Below are 21,286 nucleotides of genomic sequence, written 5' to 3' on the forward strand. Positions count from 1 at the left end.
AAACTATTTTACGAAAAAGGAGATTCAATCTTATTAACACAAAAAACTCTTTTGACATCCAAATGTTTTATTGATGATATTTTAATTTCTAAAACAGATTTCTCTATTATTTGTTCCATAAAAGATTTTTTTTTCTGTTCCATTCTGTCCCATTCTGTTTACTGGGGTTAATTGTGGGGGGTTTCGATGACGCAATGAAACATTAGTTTATGGTCATTCATATGCAAGTAAACCTACACACACAAATCTTATAATAATAATAATAATAATAATAATAATGCATGAGCATGATTGCCAATTTTCATGAAAATTTGAGCAAATGATTTATTAATGATGTAAAATTTTCCAAAAAAAATACACAATTTACCAACACTTACAGTAACAATTTCTTTGGTCTTTCAAAAACCAGAATGCGATGTAATGATGTAATGATGTAATAATATTTGATTACGTATTCATTTTTGAGTGACAAATCAAGAAGATTTTAGTTCAATTTTTAAAAAAATTTCCATACTTATTTTGGGGGAAACATGTTTGACGGGGGGGGGGGGACCACGAGAGAAAGAGAAAAGACATCATCATGCATGGGTGTCAGTACGAGAAAGCAGAAAGCCTAGGTGTATACAAAACATCATATATATATATATATATATATATATATAAAATGTGTGTGGAGAGAGAGCGCCGCCAACACTGAGCAGACCAGCCGACACCGACAACGAGACACCATTGCAGATTGCAGCATGCAGCAGAGTAGAGCAGAGAGCACAGTGTGGAATAAGTAGGTACAGGTGAATTGAAGATCGAACAGAGCTGTATACATATTATATAGCTATATATGGTGCTTGGTGCGGGGGGTGAGGAGAAAGAAACCGCGGGAAATGTGCTTAATTGTTGACGGAGAAAAGAAGGGTCTTTGCCTTTTCATCGTTAATTCTAGAGGATGATCAAGTACTTATCCGTAATGGCCAATAGACAACGTGGACGTCGACACAATTACCGCACGACACCAGCGCGCGCTCTCTCGCCACTAAGCTAGTCACTCATCGAAAAACGTCGAGGTTACCTCTCTCATCATAGCAAATGCTATACTTATACAGCTCGACATACCTGCATATATGTATTAAAGTGTGTGTTGATTCCAAATTTAATATAAACAATCAGTACCAGTGTTTTATTTTTATGTCAGTGTAGTAGAATAGTGCAATTTTTTTGGACTTGTTGCCTCATCAACGAGAAAAAGGAGGCTAGCCTTCTGGGTGTTTGATGCAGTGCTGCCTGCTGCCTTTACTGTAGGTACTCATAAATAGCTCTCTAGGAGGGCATGATCAGACCTGCTGTTATTTCACTGGCCAAGCATCATGGTACAGACAATGAAGTCTTGTGAAGAGGAAGAGTCAACGTCAGCTACCCACGCCGTCATCGTCACGAAGAATGATGAGTCGCTTCAGATCGCCACAGCAGTTGGTACACCAACAACAGCAATCGAAGATAATGTTAAGTCAAAAAGTGCAAAGATTGAGGACAAAGTGGCTCTTTCGCCACAGATTTCGAGTGTGATCAGTCGCTATGGGCGTACCATCAAGCCTAAATCCCCGAATACTCTCGCACACTTTCAAGACTCTGCTGCTTCTTCCAGTTCTTATTCTTCGTCTTCTTCTCCAAAGGCACGTATATTGATTATAAGCTCTTAAATTAAACAAGAGACTCAAAAGTATGCAGTTGTATTGCACGTGATAATTTCCCCATTTGTTTGGAACAGTGCATCGTATTTCTCTGCTCTTCATATAAACTACTGTTGATTGTTCCCGTTTTAAGTGTTGTTTTCTGTAAAATACCTTATTGAGTTAAAGAAGAGACATTACTTGCAAAGCACTCTAAAGGTCGAAAGCGTTGTAAAATTATTATTGTGAACATCTCAGAGCAATTTTACAACGCTGCCTCATGCCGCAATTACCTTTATATGTATAAATGAATGCATTTCGTTGACTATTATTGTGATTTTTATATTAATTTATTTTTTTTAATTTTTTTATATACATATGTAGACTTTCATGTACATCTTGATTCAGCTTTCTATATCTAATTAATATATCATTTCCCAAATCTTGCAGTGTTCATTTTTATACGTTTGTATTGAAATTTTTCATTTAGAGGTTATATAACTTGAAAGTGTATAATTTTGCAGAACATTAAAATGCCAAAGATCAAACAAGAAGTTGTGAAGCAAGAAATTGCCGTCGTCAGAGAAGAGAACGTCAAAATGGAAGATACAAGCTGTACAGACAGCTGTAGTCTTGATAGTACAATCAAAACCGAAGTTAAAATACTTGACTATGAAGAACTCAAAAAAAGGTGTTCATGGTCTTTAGGAAGCATTGTCTGGGCTAGAATTGGTCAGTATCCATTTTGGCCCAGTGTCGTTACTCTTGAACCAGAAACTAGAACATATGTGGCACAAAAAGGTTAGTGTTGAGACATGAACATTTGTTAATTACTATTTAGTAACAATATAAATAATTTTGATGAATTTCTGGCACTTATGTTATTTTTTATAATTATTTTCGTACGTACAATGATTACTTATGGAAATCAATTGAAAAAAATAATATTAATCCACTTCTCTTTTATTATTGTTGTAATTCTTGAATTTTTAATCAATTCACTAATTTTTCACATTAAAATTATTTGTACGTATCTCTATAAACTTTCGGCATCCCAACAGTGAAATGTTGTTTTATAATTACATACAATAATTAGCCGTCTTTACTTTCAAAATTTAACGAGAACTTTTTTTTAATGGTTTTGAAGAAACAATTTGAATACTTACAGAGAAATAATCACTACTAAGAAGTTTATCTAGAGTTGTTGACGACAGAGTACAGAGTTTAAAAATAAATGTTACCTACTGAGTAACAGCTATCGATTTTAACGTCAGAAAAATGTGCTTCAATATTTATGAACTCTTCATATGTGGTTCTCTAATAATGTTAAGAAGATTTATTGTATTGATTATGTTTATTTACACTTTAATTACACTTGAAAATATTGAATACATTTTAAATAAAACATTACTTTAAATGTATGATTTCTTAATAAATATATTTATCATGATTACTATTCGAATATTTAAGTGAATTCTAATTTTTTAATAAGTGAAGAAAAAAATTTATTGAATTATAAACGTTGTGATATTTTTATTATTGTTAGATTCACACTGATAGTCTGCATTTAAAAACTACGTCATCTTTCCAGGTAGTAAATGTAAATACAAATATTGTCAAGTACATGTCCGGTTTTGTGCGGACAAGGGACGACACAATTGGGTATCTTCAGCAAACTTAATTACATTTGAGGGACTCGCCGAGTTTGAAAAAATTGGCAAAGAAATAACTTCGGAAACAAAGAAAAAAGAACCTAAGTATGCAGCTGCTTTTGTTATAAAACCATCGATAAAATTACAGTGGGATGATGCTGTAAATGAAGCTATTAGGTTAAAGTCCTTAAGTGTCGAAGAAATAAACGAGCTTTTCCATCCTGATTATAAAAGAAAAAAACTTTTGAACAAATCTTTAAGCCTATTATTAGAAGATGATAAGACAAGAAAAAGTTTGCTAAATGGAAGTTTCACTGATGATGATAATGTTAAAAAAAAGAGAAAGATTTCGATCAATGACATCGCGCCCAAAAAATTCAAAGCTAATGTGAGTAACCAGAACTTGAGTGTTTAAGATTAAAAAAAATTTATTTTGTAAGCTTATGGTTCTTATAAATTTTATATTTATTTTTTAGGGTGAATCCCAAGAAACGAATGGCAATATAAATTTAGAGACACCACCGACCCCTCCATCCAGTCACAAAGACTCGAGTGACGAAGGTTCAACAGTTAAAACAGGTAAAGATCGACAGTTAGCTGTCGAGGGAATATTCGAAATATTTTGCGAGCGTGAACGGGAAAGTGCAGAAAAGCTTGATCCTAATGCAAACGAAAATAACATCAGAGAATACCTGAAAAAAATGTGGGATCTCATGTCTCTTCAAGACCGAAACAAATACCGTGCCGACTATCTCGAAGATGAGGAAGTAAAGTTTTATGGAATAGAAAGAGAAGAAGATGAGGAAGAAGATGACGAGGTGTATTCTGAGGCTGATAAGTCCGTTGGCAGGTCTCGTACGAAAAACGACGTTGAAGAAACCACCTCAATTGAGTCAGAAAGCCTCGAAAAATTGGTACGGAAACGAAAACCGAAGCGACGAAATTCCTCAGATCGAGACGATGCAGTTTCGGTTGAGTCGGGAGAAAAGCCAGTGAAAAAGCGCAAATACAAGCACGACGATCAAGATTCGTCATCTTCTCTGTTGCAAGAAGCAGCCAAGCGAGTACGGCCATACAAGCTACTCTTCAAGGGTTTTAAAAACGAGCGTGTCTGTCAAATATGTGAAAAGCCGGGAAAACTTATACGTTGCCGTGGACCCTGCTTTTCATACTTTCATCCGGCGTGCGTCAAACCAGGTGAGTCGAGTCCTGAACCAAGTGAAGCTGGTGACCTTGAAAATTTAAAAGCCATCTGTGGCAACGATGCCTACAACGAAGACTTACGTGAAATCAAAGAGAAATTACGAGAGAACAAACAGCAGCAGCGTGAAACCGAAGAGGGAGAAAAGACCGAAGACGAGAATTTCAAGTGCATAGATTGTCTGTCGGCCATAGCCCCGGCCTGCTTCGTTTGCCACGAACGCGATGGTGAGCGCATCAAATGCTCGGTACACGCTTGTGGCAAGCACTATCACATGCAATGCCTCAAAGCCTGGCCTCAAAGTCACTGGCAAGGGGGAAGGCTTACCTGTCCGTATCACATGTGTCACATTTGTATCTCGGACAACCCGCAAAACGGACACCCCAGATCCAACAACGAAAGATTCGCTCGTTGCGTCAGGTGTCCCTCAACTTATCATGCCTCCATTTCTTGCCTACCAGCAGGTTCCTGTATACTCACTGGAAGTCAAATAATTTGTCCCAAACATTACGAATCTGCTCAACCACCGGTCAATGCTACTTGGTGCTTCTTGTGTACCAAAGGTGGAAGCTTGATCTGCTGTGACACATGTCCTATGTCATTTCATGTGGAGTGCTTAGGTAGACAATTATTAACTTTATAATTTGGATCGTATGATTTCCTTTATTATCAGATTTATGTGAATAACGTACTTTGTTATCTTAATTGTTTAGGTATCGACACTCCCGAAGGCGGTTTTATTTGCGAAGATTGTGAAACTGGAAGATTACCACTCTATGGAGAAGTTGTATGGGTAAAACATGGCAATTACAGGTGGTGGCCATCCATTATATGTTATCCCGGAGAAATACCTCCAAACGTTGCTCAAAAATCTCATAAAACAGGTGAATTTTGCGTAATGTTTTTGGGAACAAGAGATTACAATTGGGTTCATAGGTAAATAATTTTGCAATTTTCGTCATTTTTTATGGTCATAGTCAACATCGTTACTACTAACATTTTTTTCTATTATAGAGGAAAAGTTTTCTTATTCCAAGAAGGAGATGCAAATGCAAAAGTGATAGGTAATAAGAAAGTGGAAGACTCTTACAGAAGAGCTATGGAAGAAGCCAAAGTGTTTCATAAGTATCTCATGTACGAGAAAGCTATGGCAAAAGCTGCAGCTGAAAAAAGAAATAGTGGTTCTCACAGACACCTCAAACCTCCTCATTACGTTAAACTTCGAGTAAGATAACTTGGCTATATAATCAACGTAACGTTTATGTTTTAGCTTGGTAAATATCGTTTACTCAACCATCTTACACATTAACAGGTGAACAAGCCAGTTGGTAACGTAAAAATTCTACAGCCTGATAGTATTGTCGCTTGTAACTGCGATCCAAATAAACCAAATCCATGCTCTCTTGAGTCAGACTGCTTGAATCGAATATTGATGATCGAGTGCAGTCCAGATGCTTGTCCTGCTGGCACGGCTTGTCAAAATCAAATGTTTGTACAGCGCAAATATCCAAATATGAAACCATTCCACACAGACGAGCGTGGCTGGGGTTTAAAAGTGCTTGAGTCCGTTAAGGAAGGTCAATTTGTGATCGAGTACGTGGGTGAAGTTATCGATGAGGCTGAATATAGGCTAAGATTAGAGCAGAAAAAGGAACGGAAGAACGAAAACTACTATTTCCTAACCATCGATAACTCTAGAATGATTGATGCAGAGCCAAAGGGAAATTTGAGTCGATTTATGAGTGAGTATTTTGCACAAAACGATCAACATTTGTAATAAAAACGTAATTAACTGAATTTGTTTGATGACTATTTTAGATCATTCCTGTATGCCAAATTGTGAGACTCAAAAATGGACTGTGAATGGTGATACACGAATTGGATTGTTTGCCTTACGCGACATAGAGCCCGGTGATGAATTAACGTTTAATTATAACTTAGCCTGTGATGGAGAGACGAAAAAGCCCTGTCTTTGCAAGGCTCCGAATTGCAGTGGCTTCATAGGTTTAAAAGTTCCTAAGCAAACGATAAGCATAGCGCAGCAGAAGAACATTGAGAAGGCTGAAAAAGTGAAAAAGCAAAGAAAGTACGTACACTTAGAATTGATAATTATTTAGTTGTTAATTGAAAAGGGCCTTTTTGTTTACACGTTGTTTTAACTACAGGTACAAAAGAGTCTTGATGTGTTGGAATTGTAATTTAAAAATTGACAATGCCAACGAGGCATTTAAATGTGATCAGAAAACTTGCGGAAAATATTACCACCCACATTGCATAGCAATTGAAGATGGTCCTGATCAAACTTTTCACTGTCCATGGCATTTTTGTGCAGAATGTTACAAGCGAACTTCGATACGCTGCAGTTACTGTTGCAACGCTTTTTGCCAACGTAAGCTATTATCATGTCGCGTTTATCTTTTGAACATAAAATTAATAAACAATACTTTTCAGCTCACACGTATGGTAATCTACGAGAGCATCCTGAAAACGGAACATTGGTCTGCTATAATCATCCAGCTGAACTAACGGAATGCTATGACATGGATGTAGGCGAGGCACTCATGGACGACGATGGCGAGACTGATGATGACGTTGTAATTACATACGAAAATTACATGGTTAATTGCGGCTTCGAGAGTGGCCAGGTGTCTGAACTCTTGAGCACATCATCCAAAGTTTCTTCTTTATCAATACCGGCACTGGATACTCCAGTTACGGCTACAACACCTGTTTCCGTCGACGAGAGATCGCCGAGAGGCGCCATCGTCGAGGTAAGACAACGGATGACGTGCTTTAAATCGATGACGGACGTTTACATCGAAAAATTATAGCTAACGTAAACCATTTCCCAATCATTTTAATCTCCCATACGATCGAAACGAGATTTTGGTTTCGAATCCAAGTAGCAGTGCGGAATGGGTGTATGCGTTATTTCACCCCCTTCATAATGTATAATATTTCAATGGCTTTTAGTACAAAATCGACTGTACAAATGAATTTCTTCTTTTTTAGAAAAGATAAATGGCATTAAAGCGAATTTACTTTAAACATATAGTGGTTTGTAACAATATGTTGAAATTTATTTGATTTCCCGAAGAAAATGCAATGTATGATTATGATCATTGCCAAGTAAATAACTAGCTAATTTTTAATTTTAGCTTATGAAGAGAACTATTTATAAACTACTGTACATGAATTTAAGTAGATCAGAGGAAATGTATTATTTAATACAAATGTAAAAAAGTGAAAAATAAATGTCAAGTTCGTGTTAAATTTAATCATATTTTTCATTGTCGGCGTGAGTATTTCATCAATGTACTTTAACAAGTTGTAATAAAGATATGACAAAAATGTACTTTATGTATAAAAAAATCAGTCTATTTTCCTAATAAAAGCCATCGAAAATCATTGGCAGTGGTGGCAAAGCATGAGACATTCGCAGGGATGGTGAAAATAAGATCATAGTTTAATTTTACTATTTTCTTTTGTATTGGTTTTTTTTTGTAAAGTTGCTTTCCCAAAAAAAGTCCTGTTATGCCATGTAGGAAATAGCAAAATATAAACGTTATTTGTGCAATGAAATTTATATAAATAAAGTAGCGTATCGCTGTGTTTTAATGCAACCTAAAATTAGGGATCCACGCGTATCTCCAATTCTTTTTTACTGTCATTATTATAATCAATTATGTGTATTAGTTAACAACTAAGATTTTTGTAAATGTATCAACTCTTTCTTTTTTAATTCTGTTATTGACAACAGAAACATTGTAAATTTTTTAGATTCTATCAAGCTTGATTTTTTTCCTTCCAGATTCAGCATCAGTCATTTTAGTTAGATCGCGTATTTACTAACTTTTTTGTATACATTATAAAAAAAAAACTGTGTTCATATACAAGTCATGTAGTTATTCATGTTGTTACATGTTTAATTATTTGCCTATGATAACTAATATATATACATGTACGAGCAGTATATATTAATATTAAAAATTAACGAATACGAAACTTGATTGCTAATATCGTGAAAATCAAACTTATGCTTTTTCATCATACAGCACATAATGTATTTTTCTAAATTTATTTTGTAGGATAATATGTCTTAAAAACGAAAATTTTAACAAATTTTTGAATCAGTTAATGTTGTTTTATTCGTCCTTTTTACATTTCCTGTCCATTAAAACTAATTTTTCATTGTTTTTAATAAAAAAATTTTACACAGCTCATTATTTTTTTTAATTTAATGGACAATGTAAGGAAAACAGTATTATGGATAGATTGATAAATTTTTTTACTTTCGTTTCTTTAAACAACAATTTGAAAGCTTTGGTATTCTTTTTCCAATGAATCATCTCTCCTATCTTTTTCATTTTGCAACACTTTCATACATTACAGTTAATGCACGTTAAAATGTTAAAGAAGCACACAGTAAAATAACGTTTTTATCATTCACATTAAAAATAGTTGTCATAAAATAGTTCAGTAAATTACCAATTACATAGCATATGCAACTTATGACTGCCACAAAGTTATTCATAAGTAGCTGTTTAAGGACCGATTATAACTATTAGGGAAAAAAAAAATTTAGAATATTTAAAAACATTTGTATTTCAAAAGAATAAAAATACATTGGTTTGTGTTATGTAAATGTAAATACATTATGTACATATTTTAACAATTCCATCAATATACTGACTTTAAATTAATACGTATAAAATGTCTTATTATAAAATAAATTCTTTAAATTTTTCAAACGGATTAAATAATATTCCAAATATATTTTGTGCCATTTTCGAATCATGCATCAATTATTTCATACACATGCAGTTCTCGATTCACTATTCTCGATGTGCGTCTTATGGATAAATCTGAAAAAAATCAAATTTATTTTGTCATTTTCTCACATTTATAACGAAACATTATTTTTAACATGTTATGGCGTAAGATATTTAAGTCATCAAACTTTCTTAATTTATACAAACGTGTAAGTATACTATTTTATTTATGTTGAGATTCTCACATCCATTATTTTTAATGGTTTTATCTTATATTCACAAATGAATAAATCAATTACTTAATAAACAAAACAAAATTTAATTGGTATTTATTTCAATGATCGTTTTTCAATAATAACGCCACAAATGAAACACACGGTGTGGGGGTAAAATAAAGTAATCACGCGAAAATATACTTGAATAAAAGAATAGTATTAAAATAATTTTAATGCTCAGACGGACACAGTACAGCTTTGTTGATTTAGCTTACATCACAGAAGCTCAAATTATTCAGTCTTGTTTATGGATCGGCTATTGCGTGAAATTAAAAAAAAAAAAACATTGATATTCTGTAGAAATATGCTCTTTTTGGCATACCGCTCGCAACACTTTTTTTCCACTATAATACAAATAACAAAAAAAAAAAAAAAAAACCAAACAAGACTGAGCATATTTACATAGAAAAGAAAACAAACAAACAAACAAAATGAGTTATAATGATAAAAGAAAGAAAAAAAAAACGAAATAAAGGAGAAGACTATAAGTGTCTTCGTCTTTTATTGGCAGATCCAACCAAGCAGCGAAGACGATGATAATGAGCAGCAGGCTAGTAGCGAGGGATCAACCAATGACGGTGGCAAAGTCGACGCGTCCACGAGCGCCAAACTCAGGAAGCGCCGGAAACGTGTCACGGGCAGCGGCAAAAAGTCAACAGTCGACGAGAACTTCACCGTCGACCAGATAGCTGCGATAATCGGTATAATCAAGTGAGCCCGGCGATTAACCGATTCCTTGCTCTCCTCGTACGACCCCAAGCGCAAAAAGCAATGAAAAGTTGCAGGACATAACACAATGATGGACGTGACGATGGATGCGACTCCTTGGTTTTTCCTTTTTTTTTCTTTTTTTTTTCTCCGTACAACGTCTAGAAAAACACGCGAGTCGAGAATGAGTTTACAGACGATGAACGTCTCTTAAAACTCATCGATCATGTGTATTATAGCGCTAAACGATATACGATTGGACGACGGGCCTCTTTCTCTCACTATTTCCGACACTCGCTGGCAATGTGCTGCACGTGTGCGCTCCCAGTTGCGTGATTATCTGGAAAAGTGATTGGATGTTTTTTTTAATACGAAAGATTTGATTTTTTTATAATTGTTAGTTTTTTTAACGTAAGAAAGATATAGATCTTATATGATTCGCACTTTGTACTCGATGTTGCATTGATTTTTATAAAAATCGAACACAGTCGAGAGTGAAGACTACTTTTACTACTACATGGATATGATTGTATTAGATTATTTATTACCAATAAGTATAAACCGAACATCGCAATAGTCATTTTGTTAGATTTACGTGCTTACTTATATTATGCTTAATTTTTTTAGCCAGACACTTTACTGTGAATCATGAAATATGGTAAAATGTATAATTTATAGTATTTGATTTAGTAAGAAAATCATTTTAGTGATTTGCATTTTATACTAGAGGCTTATATACTGCTAGTTATAAAACTTGTATATAGAATTTTTTTTTTTTTTTTTTTTTTTTTTTTAGTAAAAACATACAAAAATTAACTTTGTGTTCATTTTAATTAATATTAAAATATTGCAAACTCGTATTCCGTGACACTGATTGAAATTTCAAAATATAAACATATTTATATAAGTGTATAAATTTTAGGGAGAATAATAAATCCATAGACAAATTTTTGCAAACTTATATTTTATGTCAGTCTATAAAATGACAATGAACAGCGTGAGTTGTTACTACTGTAGTGTATTGTGTAAGTAAGCGAGTAAAAAAAAATTAACTGTTCGAAAAAAGATCATTATTGTAAAATACACTTGCGAAAAGTTCAAAAATTTGATTTTCTAATAAATACTGTAAAAAAAATGCGATACTATCTATAGCTGATTATAGGGCGCAAGAAAAAAAATATATGTACAAGGGCAACTTTGCGTTTTTTCGTATTTTTATAATATATTTATATACATATAATTTGAGACTGATGGTATTTGCCAGACTAAGTGATTTTTTTTTTATTTTTTTTTCGCGTGAATCAGTGTACAAGCCGAGCCTTGGCGTTAGGCTCAATTCCAAGTGAATGTTAAAAAAATCAGTATAATTTTAAAATATAATATAAAAATATACTATTATAGACATAAATCTTTGTATTTCTTTTCGTATGCACAATAATCCCTAATCCAGATGTCAAGGGGTCGAAGTGATGTCGAAAATTTCTAATCTTAAATCAGTTTTATCAGAGTATCTTTTGCATTAAATTGATTTTATTTTCAACATTAGTAGTTATTGGGACGTCATAATTCATTTGACTACATGTACTTCTAGATTTGGAGATTTGGATAAAAAAAACAAAAAAAAAAAAAAAAAAAAAAAAAACCATAAAGTTACTAACGAGTGTAGACCTCTAAGGAACTGAAATTAGACAGTTGCATCAGGCATAGTAACGATTAAATGAACAGTAAAGTGTTACCCGCAATCAGGTTGACGATAAATTTAATCTAAAATTTTGGGGCAACAGTTTCCTAACATTATCTTACTCAAAAACAACAGTACTGCCAAGTATCGGCTTTCGAATTTTTTCCATGTGGACCCCAGTTATTGGAGGTTTGGTCCCGCCAAAGTTGATATACAAATTAAAGCACACGATCTGATTGATCGTCTGGTTAACCAATGAGTCGGTGGAGACTAGAAAATGTCTTTTTAGCGCCCGAAAGGAAAGGAATCGGTAAAAAATTTAAAAATACCGCAGGGTATCGATTTATTGAAGCAGCACTCAGAAAATTTAATGGTAAATATATCAATAAATTTTTGATATTCGTAGCAATGAAATTTTTTAGTAAGAACACAAATTTGTCTATTTTTAAGATCTACCATAAGGACGGATATCTCACTATTTGCCATCTGCTTACAATAGTTGTATATTGGAACGGAGTGAAATAGTCGATGAGCGGTCTAATTCAACTTCAAGGGCAAGCCTAAATTTTCAATGTGCGAATTGTGGATTCAAGATTAAATAGCATGACAAGAACATTCTTTAAAATGCGGTCTTGGTCTGCAGCTTGTCTCAGGCACTATACGACATCTCCAAGCCCTCCCAAATAATTAATCAGTTTATTACTGATGCACAATAAAGATGGTTGAAGGAGTATTACCACGAGAATAAGGTTTGCTGGTTTTACTATTATTGTTTCGTCATTATTCTGTTATACGGTATTCTTCTCTTTTCTTTCACAGGTCCCGGGTGCATGAACAACAATTCGTCATTCAAAAATATACAACTATTGCCGCTTTTCCGCGCGAGGCTTATGCTAGACAACAGGGAGCCTACAGAACGACAAATCCAGAGTTAATCTCAATAACTTAAACAGGTACTTCTGTTTACAAATGTCTAATAATATACAAGCCAACCCATTTGAAATCAGTGATTTAAAATAATTAAAAGAAAATAAATACAAAGGTTTTTGCCTATAATTGTATGAAATATGTAAAAATAATTTTTAATCATATTATTAATGAAATATTAAAACCGAGCTTAAAAAATTGATAGAAAAAATTACTGGTATTGTACAGTAATTTAATGTGTACTTTTAATGATTTCATTATTATCTTTTACGGTTAAAAAATTTTTTTTGTAAAATATCGATCCATTGCAACTACATTTCTACAATCAAGGTGAAACATCAAATTTTTGACGAATCAAAATGATACGAATCAATGACCAGCATCATGGTCACTTACCTGTATCATCTGCACCTATTTCTGAGTAAAAATATTCCTATTCACAACATTCATTTAATTTTAGCAATGTCTAAGATTAAATAAGTTAGATATTTATAATTCAAACACTTCATACTTTCTGACACCGATTGATACAACCGATCGATTATTTTTCTATTAAAACAAAAAAAAGGGGAGGGGGGAAACAAAAACAGCCTGATTAACTAAACAAGTCACACGTTTGTCGGTTCTTGTCCGTAATCCTGATATAATTTTGGACTTCCATGAGTGGAAGAGGATGTTGTATAAACTTTCGTACTTGGTGAGCTCTGCGTAGTTGTAGAAACTGAAATAGTTTCCTCTGGGCAGCCAATAACCCTCCTTTTACGTAATACCGGAGCAACAAAGTGTTGACCAGCTGATAAATCTCTTTTGAAATTCTGGCTCTGAAAATAATGATAAAATTAAATTAAGTAAAAAAAATGTTCATTTTCATTTCTATCAATTTTTAATATTGAAAATGTAACCAAAATGCATCATAGTGCTAAGTATTTCTAAATTACCTTAGGTTTAGAAGCTGGCAAAGTCAGCCCTGTAACAAATCCTAATATACTAGCGGCAAAGCCGCTCAACTGTACCGCAGCCAGTGGCGATAGACTTGTCCTCACGAGATTCAACGCTAGAAACGCAACTTGAGCAATTAAAGGCGCGGCTCCTGTAGCTTTCACAGCCGTGCCGGACAACTGGCCTCCTCCAACGCTCGGTCCATAAGCAAAACACAAGTTGTGTCTATCGACCTAGTGGACATTGAAAGAAACATGATAAAAACATTTTTTTTTAACTATAAAAGCCAGTGAAATTGATCATAATAGAACTTACTACATGCTTGATTAGAAAGTAAATTAGTCCAAAGGGAGTGATGATCGGGCACGCTAGACTGTACATAGTGGTCGTGGTAAAGACCAGCAGCATGTAGGCATAGTGAGCGCCTAACGGAAATTCCCAGAGCACTGCTTTCCTCACGTAAATGCGTTCAGCGCGGCTTCTGGCTGTACAAAGCCTGTAGGTATAAAGCGCCAGCTCGGGAAATCTAACAAGCTCAAGCCCGCTTCCGATGAAGCCTGCCGTTATCACATAATTTACGAAAAATGCACCCTGAAAAATGTTTTTGAAAATACCATTAAAAACTACAAAATTTCGTTTTTTTTTTTTTTTTTGCGAAATTCAACTGAGATGTTAAAAATTACGCTCACTTTGTCAGGCAAAAAGACACATCGCCATCGAGCCGTGCTGTTGTTGTCGCCCCTAATGGTCCATTCAAAGAAGGCCTTGAAACTCGTCAAACTTACACTCGGCACAATCAAAACCATTAGCAACAACAGCAGCAGCGTCTTTCTCATTATTGCACGATTCAGACCACTTCGCGTCCAATGTCTGATCAATACTTCGCTCCGACCAACCAAAACTGGCATGAGTGCTGCAACGCTGACAAGCATAATCGTCGGCAAGAAGGTGGACATGAACGGATTCAGATTCTGGATGTTGCCAAAGAATGGCAACTCTTTCATCGCTGCCAACACGACCTAAAATAATTTGATGATTCGTTACATTGGGCGAACATACACACATGACAATCATTTTAAACTTACAGCTGGAGTCGTCACAAAAAACATGACGATGCCCAATAAAATATTGACGGTAATCCAAGTAAGGTACCAGTAAGGCTTGGCAATGCATAGATTGTCCCAGTAAATGTCCGCGGGAGCAGGTGCATAATCGACCGTCCATTTGATCGACGGCGACGTGCGCAGCTGTCGTCGCATGGTCCTCGCGGCACCTGGTGTACCTGCGTTTCAAAAAAAGAACATTGAAAGTATTAACATAGAGGCATGTCAATGAGAATAGGTACAGAAACTTTAATGTTGATGATCATGATTCAGGTGATGATGAATAAATGAAGGCAACACGTGTTCATGCAAATTGAGCATTTTCATGGCATACATTATAAGTACCTAATGTCACAAAGGCTACACCGATCGGTCTCTTCAAGGCAAGCTTTCTTTCCTCTTCTACGAGCGCTGTCAAACGCGCTTCTTCTGTCGTATAAAACTCGAGGGCATTTATTTGTTTCTAAATTAAGTAAGTTTTAAAATTATTCAAAAATTACGTTCAAGTCAGTATACATATACAAAATTAATTTAGGCCGAAAAGTTGAATCATTTATGGCATACACTTGTAAATAATAAAATTTGTTCTATGTTACCTGTTTGAAACAACATCCAACCAGTTGTCCACAGAAGTGGGGGTACATTTTTAATGGAGCTTTTCTTCTGTTGTAATTCTCGCAGTAAAGTCGTGCTTGCTCAGCGCAGTCTCTTTCTGCATCCAATTTCGTAAGTTCTTTGATATCATATGCCAGAGTAACATCTTCAACTGTTAAAGTTGGAAAAGCCTCTCTGCAAACGTTTACATGAATCGTTATATGTTTCATGTGTAACAGCTGTGCAATTTATAAAAAAATGTATCACCCACTTAAAATACTCCGTTAATCCGTCTATGTTACACTGATGTTTTGGGATTTCCGTTATCAAAAGAGTTCTAGCTGCTAGTTCTCCTGCTGGTCTCAGATCTCTCACCTAAGTTTGATAATTCGATAATAAAATATCAAATAAATAAAAGTATTAAAAACAAATGTAGGGTGATTACTTTTTTGATGAATTTCCTCATCACATAGGCTCCAACGGGTAGATAAGACAAGAGTATGAAAGTATGTACCCAAAGCCAACCAGAATTAGGAGCGAGGTTTGGCAAAGTAGTGCGACTAAAGGCACCATCTTTTATTAATTTATCTCCATTGTAATTTATAGGCAAAATGACCAGCAATGAAACCAACGTCATTAGCCCAGTCAATATAATTAAGTGCCTTTGAAACGAGACGTAGAGTAATCCGTCTGAACCCGCTCTTTTTAACAATTCGTCATCTCTAAAAAAAAAAAATTCGGTTCTTTGTAATTTCGAAATTTTTGTAGGAAAAACTGACAAGTGAAATTAATTTGAAACTAACGATAATCGGAAAGCCGTCACTATCCATGATAAAAAGCCTCTATCTGTATTAGATAGATGTGAGTTGACAGATGCCTCTATACATGCTACTTCGGCATCTCTGGTGTCATTATCACCATAAAACAATTCCATCCATCTGTTTTCTGTTTTGTGTAAAAGGGCTAATCGACCATAGTTCCATGCTTTTTTACGCAATAAACCAAATAACGTGACCAATAGCTGAAAATTAAAACATATTCCCAAATTCCATTAACATTGTCACAAAAAGTGTATGTCGTGTTAGGAACTATGAAAATAATAAACAAAGCAAATGTAATGTTACTCACCAAAAACATGCATATATTTATCAAAAGATTATCAGGTATTCCATTGTATACATCTGTGAGTAACCATATTCTTTTGGTTGTTGTGTTGATATTACATTCTTGTGGCTGATCCGAGATTTCGCTGTTACTGGATTCAAATAAATAAATCAATAGATAAATCGATTAATTACTAAAAAAAAGGGCTATTAAAGAAAACCATACATTTATGACATCAATACACAATAGTAAATTAATAAAAAATTAAAAAAAAGGTATTTACGTCAAACATGTTTATTATTTATGAATCCATGTTGATTTCACGGGAAAATGATGATGTAATCTATTTATTTTTCAAGTGGCGACAATGTACTATCGCTTACAATAATAAAAACAAATAATAAATTCGAAAGGTATAGATAAAATAAATTGTTACGAATGATAACAAGGGCCATTGACATAATCGATCGCTTAAATTGAAATTATTTTTTCTTCTATCGCATTAACGAGAGTACACGGCTTAGCAGGGAGTAAAAAATAAAAGAACAGGTATAGCAGGGGTATAAACGGGTATAAACACACTTTTCCGTGACATTGTTGGTTTAGCGATCGTGAGAAACTGGAGCAACCGGTGACTAAGTGTCAAAACCCAATAAGTAAATAAAAATACAATGTACTTTTGGATTTTAGTAATTCGAAGCAGTTTACGTCATGAAATCGATTCAACCTCGATTTTTCTTTTCGACATTGGCTTCAGCAGTTTCAACGCAGCAACATAATTACTTAAAATTCGTGTCGGAAATCGTGACGAAATTTAATTTAATTTTTACTTTCCATTTCAGAAGAGCTGACGCGGTGCACCGAAACAGGAAACAATTTACATCGAATGTCGTAAGTAGGTGTATATAATGCACTACATTTAAAGTATCGGCAAAACAAAAACGAAGGGGCGCAAGGTGCATCGATGAGACAACAGCAGGCGCCACAGAACAGAACGTCTGTTATTTTTTAATTACTGCTGTACATTTAACATGAACATGATGTATTGGTTGCAATTGATCGAATCATATTGTTATTGTATTTCCAAGTAGGTGTTTACAAAGATAAAAAAAAAAAGCATACGATTAGACGACTAAGAGTGTCAGCTAAGTGTACAGCATGTGATGTGTCATGAATCATGATGTGTGAGACGAATAGAGAACAACGCCGAGTCGAGAACTGGAAGGAGAGCTAAGTAACATTATTATTATAAGAGTTGGTGGGGAGAAAAGAAGAAAAGCGAAAGGAGACCTGCTGCGGGTGGCGGTTGGAATAGGTTGGAAAGATAATAATAATGAAGAGAAAATTTTGTAATCTTCCACTTGACGGACACTTCCAAGGATAAGGGTTCGATATACCCGCTTGTGGAATTTTGGGACGAAATTTGTGAAAAGACTTTTTACCGATTTTTTCCAGCCGATCCTCATAAAAAAACAAAATTATAATTTAATACCCCACAATCGTAATTACAATAATATGACTACTATTCGGATAAAGCGAATAATGTGTACTGTAATGCGATGGGATGAATTAAACTGAGACTACGCGATATATATCTGCAAATATATGTATAATACCGTATATAACGTTCGATATTCAACGAGTGCATTAACGTAAATTTTTGCATTGGAGAAAAACGCGCATTGCTCCAAAACGAATTCTTTGGTATTTCCGCATGAGGGACCGCGCATCAGGCCGAAAAAGTGTCTTGTAGAGCGATGTAAATGCCGTTTGTTTTTCTGTTATAGTTATTTATAACGTTGGACAACTTAGTAGTGTAGCGAGGAAAATGAAAAAAGACAGGGGCTTTTAACTATTTATTAAACAGACACCCTGCACATCTAACTATGGAGGCTCTCTTTATCTTAACGCTTTGGAGCTCGTAGATAATCAAGCTGATGAATAACAATTGGAGTTTTGTGCATACACGTTCGATGTCGCGTATGCGAAGTGTCATATGCGAAGTACACAATGTAACATTATACAAATGGCTCCCCAGCAATGTTAAATAATAAACCTACTGAGTAATAGAAGAATTCCCAATTTGATACCTACATGTGAGAGATTCGCGGTGAGGCTAGAAACTCTCGCGTACGCGACATTGAGCAGTCTCTAACAATTATTAATTACATATAGGTATACTCACTTGTAGAAATCGCCCATAATTGGAGTGTGTTATTTCTCTTTGTTGTTTTCTTCCTTTCTCTCCTCTTTGGGAGGATCTTTAAAATAATTTGCTACAACACCACACTATTATTTAACAACAAAAACAACAACAACAAACACCATCACCACTACTACCACTAAACACTTTGTAGCTTTCTTTTTTCTCAATAATTAATAATAAAAAGCCACAACTGTATCACCAACTATTAACTGATGTTGAATTTGTGTTTTAAACGATGTCGGCAATAACACAATAACATAGCGCCGCTGATGTTACTGCTCTCGACGACGACGACGACGATGTCGACAGAGTACTGCTGCTAGTTGTATTAAAGCAACAACTGCTGATGGTAGTAATATCGACTTTGAAATACTGCTGTTGTCGTAGCTGCTTGTCCTGACGCATCGTTTTACACACGTAAGTATATATAGGTATGTATGTTGTACACCCAACGCTCTGCTGCCTTATGTTGTCAGTACCTGTAAGGTAATGATGGGCTGCAGGTACATTAATACAGTACACATCACTTTCCGGCTTGTATAGGTTTTACTCTGCACTCAATTCGAACAAAATGGACGAACACTTTTGATATGTTAAAATAAGTGTGTTATAAAATTAGACTAAGTATTTCAATAGATTCACACTGGCATGTTTGCGCCTCTCTTCTCTACTTATAGAGTGATCTCTCGAGTGTTTACTACTTACTCCCTGTAGTGGCGCTGCTGAACTGCTCGGAGAAAAAAATAATAAAATGAAACGAATTTGCGCGCACGTCAAAAGGCGTCAAATTCCCCTTCCCTTTCGTATAATATGCACATGCATACTTATTTCTCCACTTGTCTGTCTGGGTCGGGGATTTTTTTGAGCCCTCGATTTGTTGTAAAAATTTATCCGCCGAATAATATCAAAAACAACATATATTTTTTCATTAAAACTAACAATTACATTCAGTGAAAATAGCTAAAGATAATTTATGCTAGTTATCTATGTTTCATGCCTAAGATTACGACATAATTTTTTACACTTTTCTACTAAACGTATATTTTATACTTACACATTCTGTACTTGCAACATATCTTTCTCGAGTTTTTTTTTTTTTTTTTTTTTCTATTGATGGGATCGTTTTCTAAGTATAAATTTGCATGCATATTAATTCCTTTTGACATTTTCATATACTTACAGTAAGTTTTTTGTATGTATCTAAACATGTAAGATGTAGTATATTATAATTACCTACTAAAGTTTTGTCAACACTTTTTTTTTGAACTTGAAATGAAAAAATTCTTTGCAACCCCATGCGTTCGATCAAAAGTAAAAATTTTCTATCTAATGCTTGGGAATTCATCGCTTTCTGTCTGAGTAATGAACGATGAAAAATCACACAAGATAAAATTGACACTTTTTTGACCCTTGACAAGTTTTTTAAAAGTATTATAGATTGTTTCAAGGAAACATTTTCAGTTATCTCGAATTCCTGGGAAGAAATAATTTTTTTAAACTTATTACACGTTGTGAACACAAAGTACGTGTATCTTTGTCCCAAAGATGTGCCTAAGAATTTTTTTTTCTCTCACAGGAATTTGGATTGGAGTTTTTTTTTGTGTAATTACTCATATGTAACTCGTATGTGCTCGCCTCTCATCAATAGAAATTGAGGCTCTTTTTTTTTGGGTAAATCCCAAATTTACTTCCTTTCAAATGGCTTTAAAAAAACCGGTTTTTCTTTTACTGCTCCGAAATAAATCATCGGTCTATCAGCTTTTTTTTCTCAAATATATAAACTCTCGAAAAAAGTTAAATACACGATTATTTATAGAGTTACTCGTGACAGTTTAGCAGATAATTATATTTTCGTCGGGGAGTCTAAAAAAAGTTTTATTTTTTATTTTTTTTTTTTAGAAAAATCATAGTCTACAAGTTTTTCCACTATTTATTCGGCCTTGAACGCAAGTCGTGAAATATTGAACCGACATGGAAGAAACAGTAATAATATAAAAAAAAGACTATCGGTAAGAAAAACAGACGATGAAATTCTTTTTTACTGGCATCACATATCCAGAGGTGTGTATAGTTACATTACGTACCTCACATTTGCAACCAATGATCCAATGATGTGATAGCTAAGCCGAGTGTTTAAGGAATCCACGTAACTTTACACCAGCGATAAGTTATCTCCGATAACTATCGTATGGAATCGCATATGCCTATAGAAGCTTAGTAGAAAAAAAATCAAGGGCACTTAAAGTACAACAAAATTATATACCTACCACCCGAAAAACTTATTTTAACAATTTTTGGGTGCGTGTACATGTGTATAGGTATAAAGTGTTCGCTGTTCGTTCTGCAATTCAACTCATTTGGTGATAAAAATAATCGAGCATACGTGTGTACATAAATACGTTTGACGTATGAAATAATTAAAAAAAAATAAAAAAATTCAATGTCACACGGCACAGCTGT

At 34.4% G+C, this 21,286-nt stretch overlaps 2 protein-coding genes across 4 annotated transcripts; one reads left to right on the plus strand and one right to left on the minus strand.

The window, feature by feature from the left end:
- Positions 1–788: 788 nt before the first annotated feature.
- NSD (Nuclear receptor binding SET domain protein) lies at positions 789–11,061 on the plus strand. Its single transcript, XM_089593532.1, has 11 exons — positions 789–1,667; positions 2,189–2,465; positions 3,256–3,704; positions 3,793–5,137; positions 5,231–5,453; positions 5,532–5,742; positions 5,830–6,259; positions 6,336–6,603; positions 6,683–6,906; positions 6,969–7,288; positions 10,076–11,061. The coding sequence occupies exons 1-11, from the start codon at positions 1,362–1,364 to the stop codon at positions 10,277–10,279; spliced, it is 4,257 nt and encodes a 1,418-aa protein (XP_089449658.1). The 5' UTR covers positions 789–1,361; the 3' UTR covers positions 10,280–11,061.
- On the minus strand, positions 9,153–19,481 carry Tmem63 (transmembrane protein 63). 3 transcript variants are annotated; one of them, XM_014359499.2, is made up of 13 exons: positions 18,806–19,481; positions 16,645–16,771; positions 16,320–16,537; positions 15,962–16,238; positions 15,788–15,891; positions 15,519–15,711; positions 15,268–15,385; positions 14,905–15,101; positions 14,509–14,838; positions 14,135–14,410; positions 13,819–14,052; positions 13,575–13,701; positions 9,153–9,382 (listed from the first exon to the last, which is right to left on the minus strand). In XM_014359499.2, the coding sequence occupies exons 1-13, from the start codon at positions 18,820–18,822 to the stop codon at positions 9,312–9,314; spliced, it is 2,289 nt and encodes a 762-aa protein (XP_014214985.2). In that variant the 5' UTR covers positions 18,823–19,481; the 3' UTR covers positions 9,153–9,311. The 3 variants fall into 3 exon arrangements, with proteins under 3 accessions (XP_014214985.2, XP_014214986.2, XP_014214984.2); XM_014359500.3 differs by lacking the exon at positions 9,153–9,382 and adding an exon at positions 10,394–10,612; XM_014359498.2 differs by lacking the exon at positions 9,153–9,382 and having other exon boundaries at positions 11,947–13,701.
- Positions 19,482–21,286: the final 1,805 nt, after the last annotated feature.

This window comes from Copidosoma floridanum, unplaced genomic scaffold, assembly GCF_036245765.1.
Source record: "Copidosoma floridanum isolate Cflo_tuat_1 unplaced genomic scaffold, Cflo_Japanese_pri ptg000019l, whole genome shotgun sequence".
NCBI classification, from domain to species: Eukaryota; Metazoa; Arthropoda; class Insecta; order Hymenoptera; family Encyrtidae; genus Copidosoma; species Copidosoma floridanum.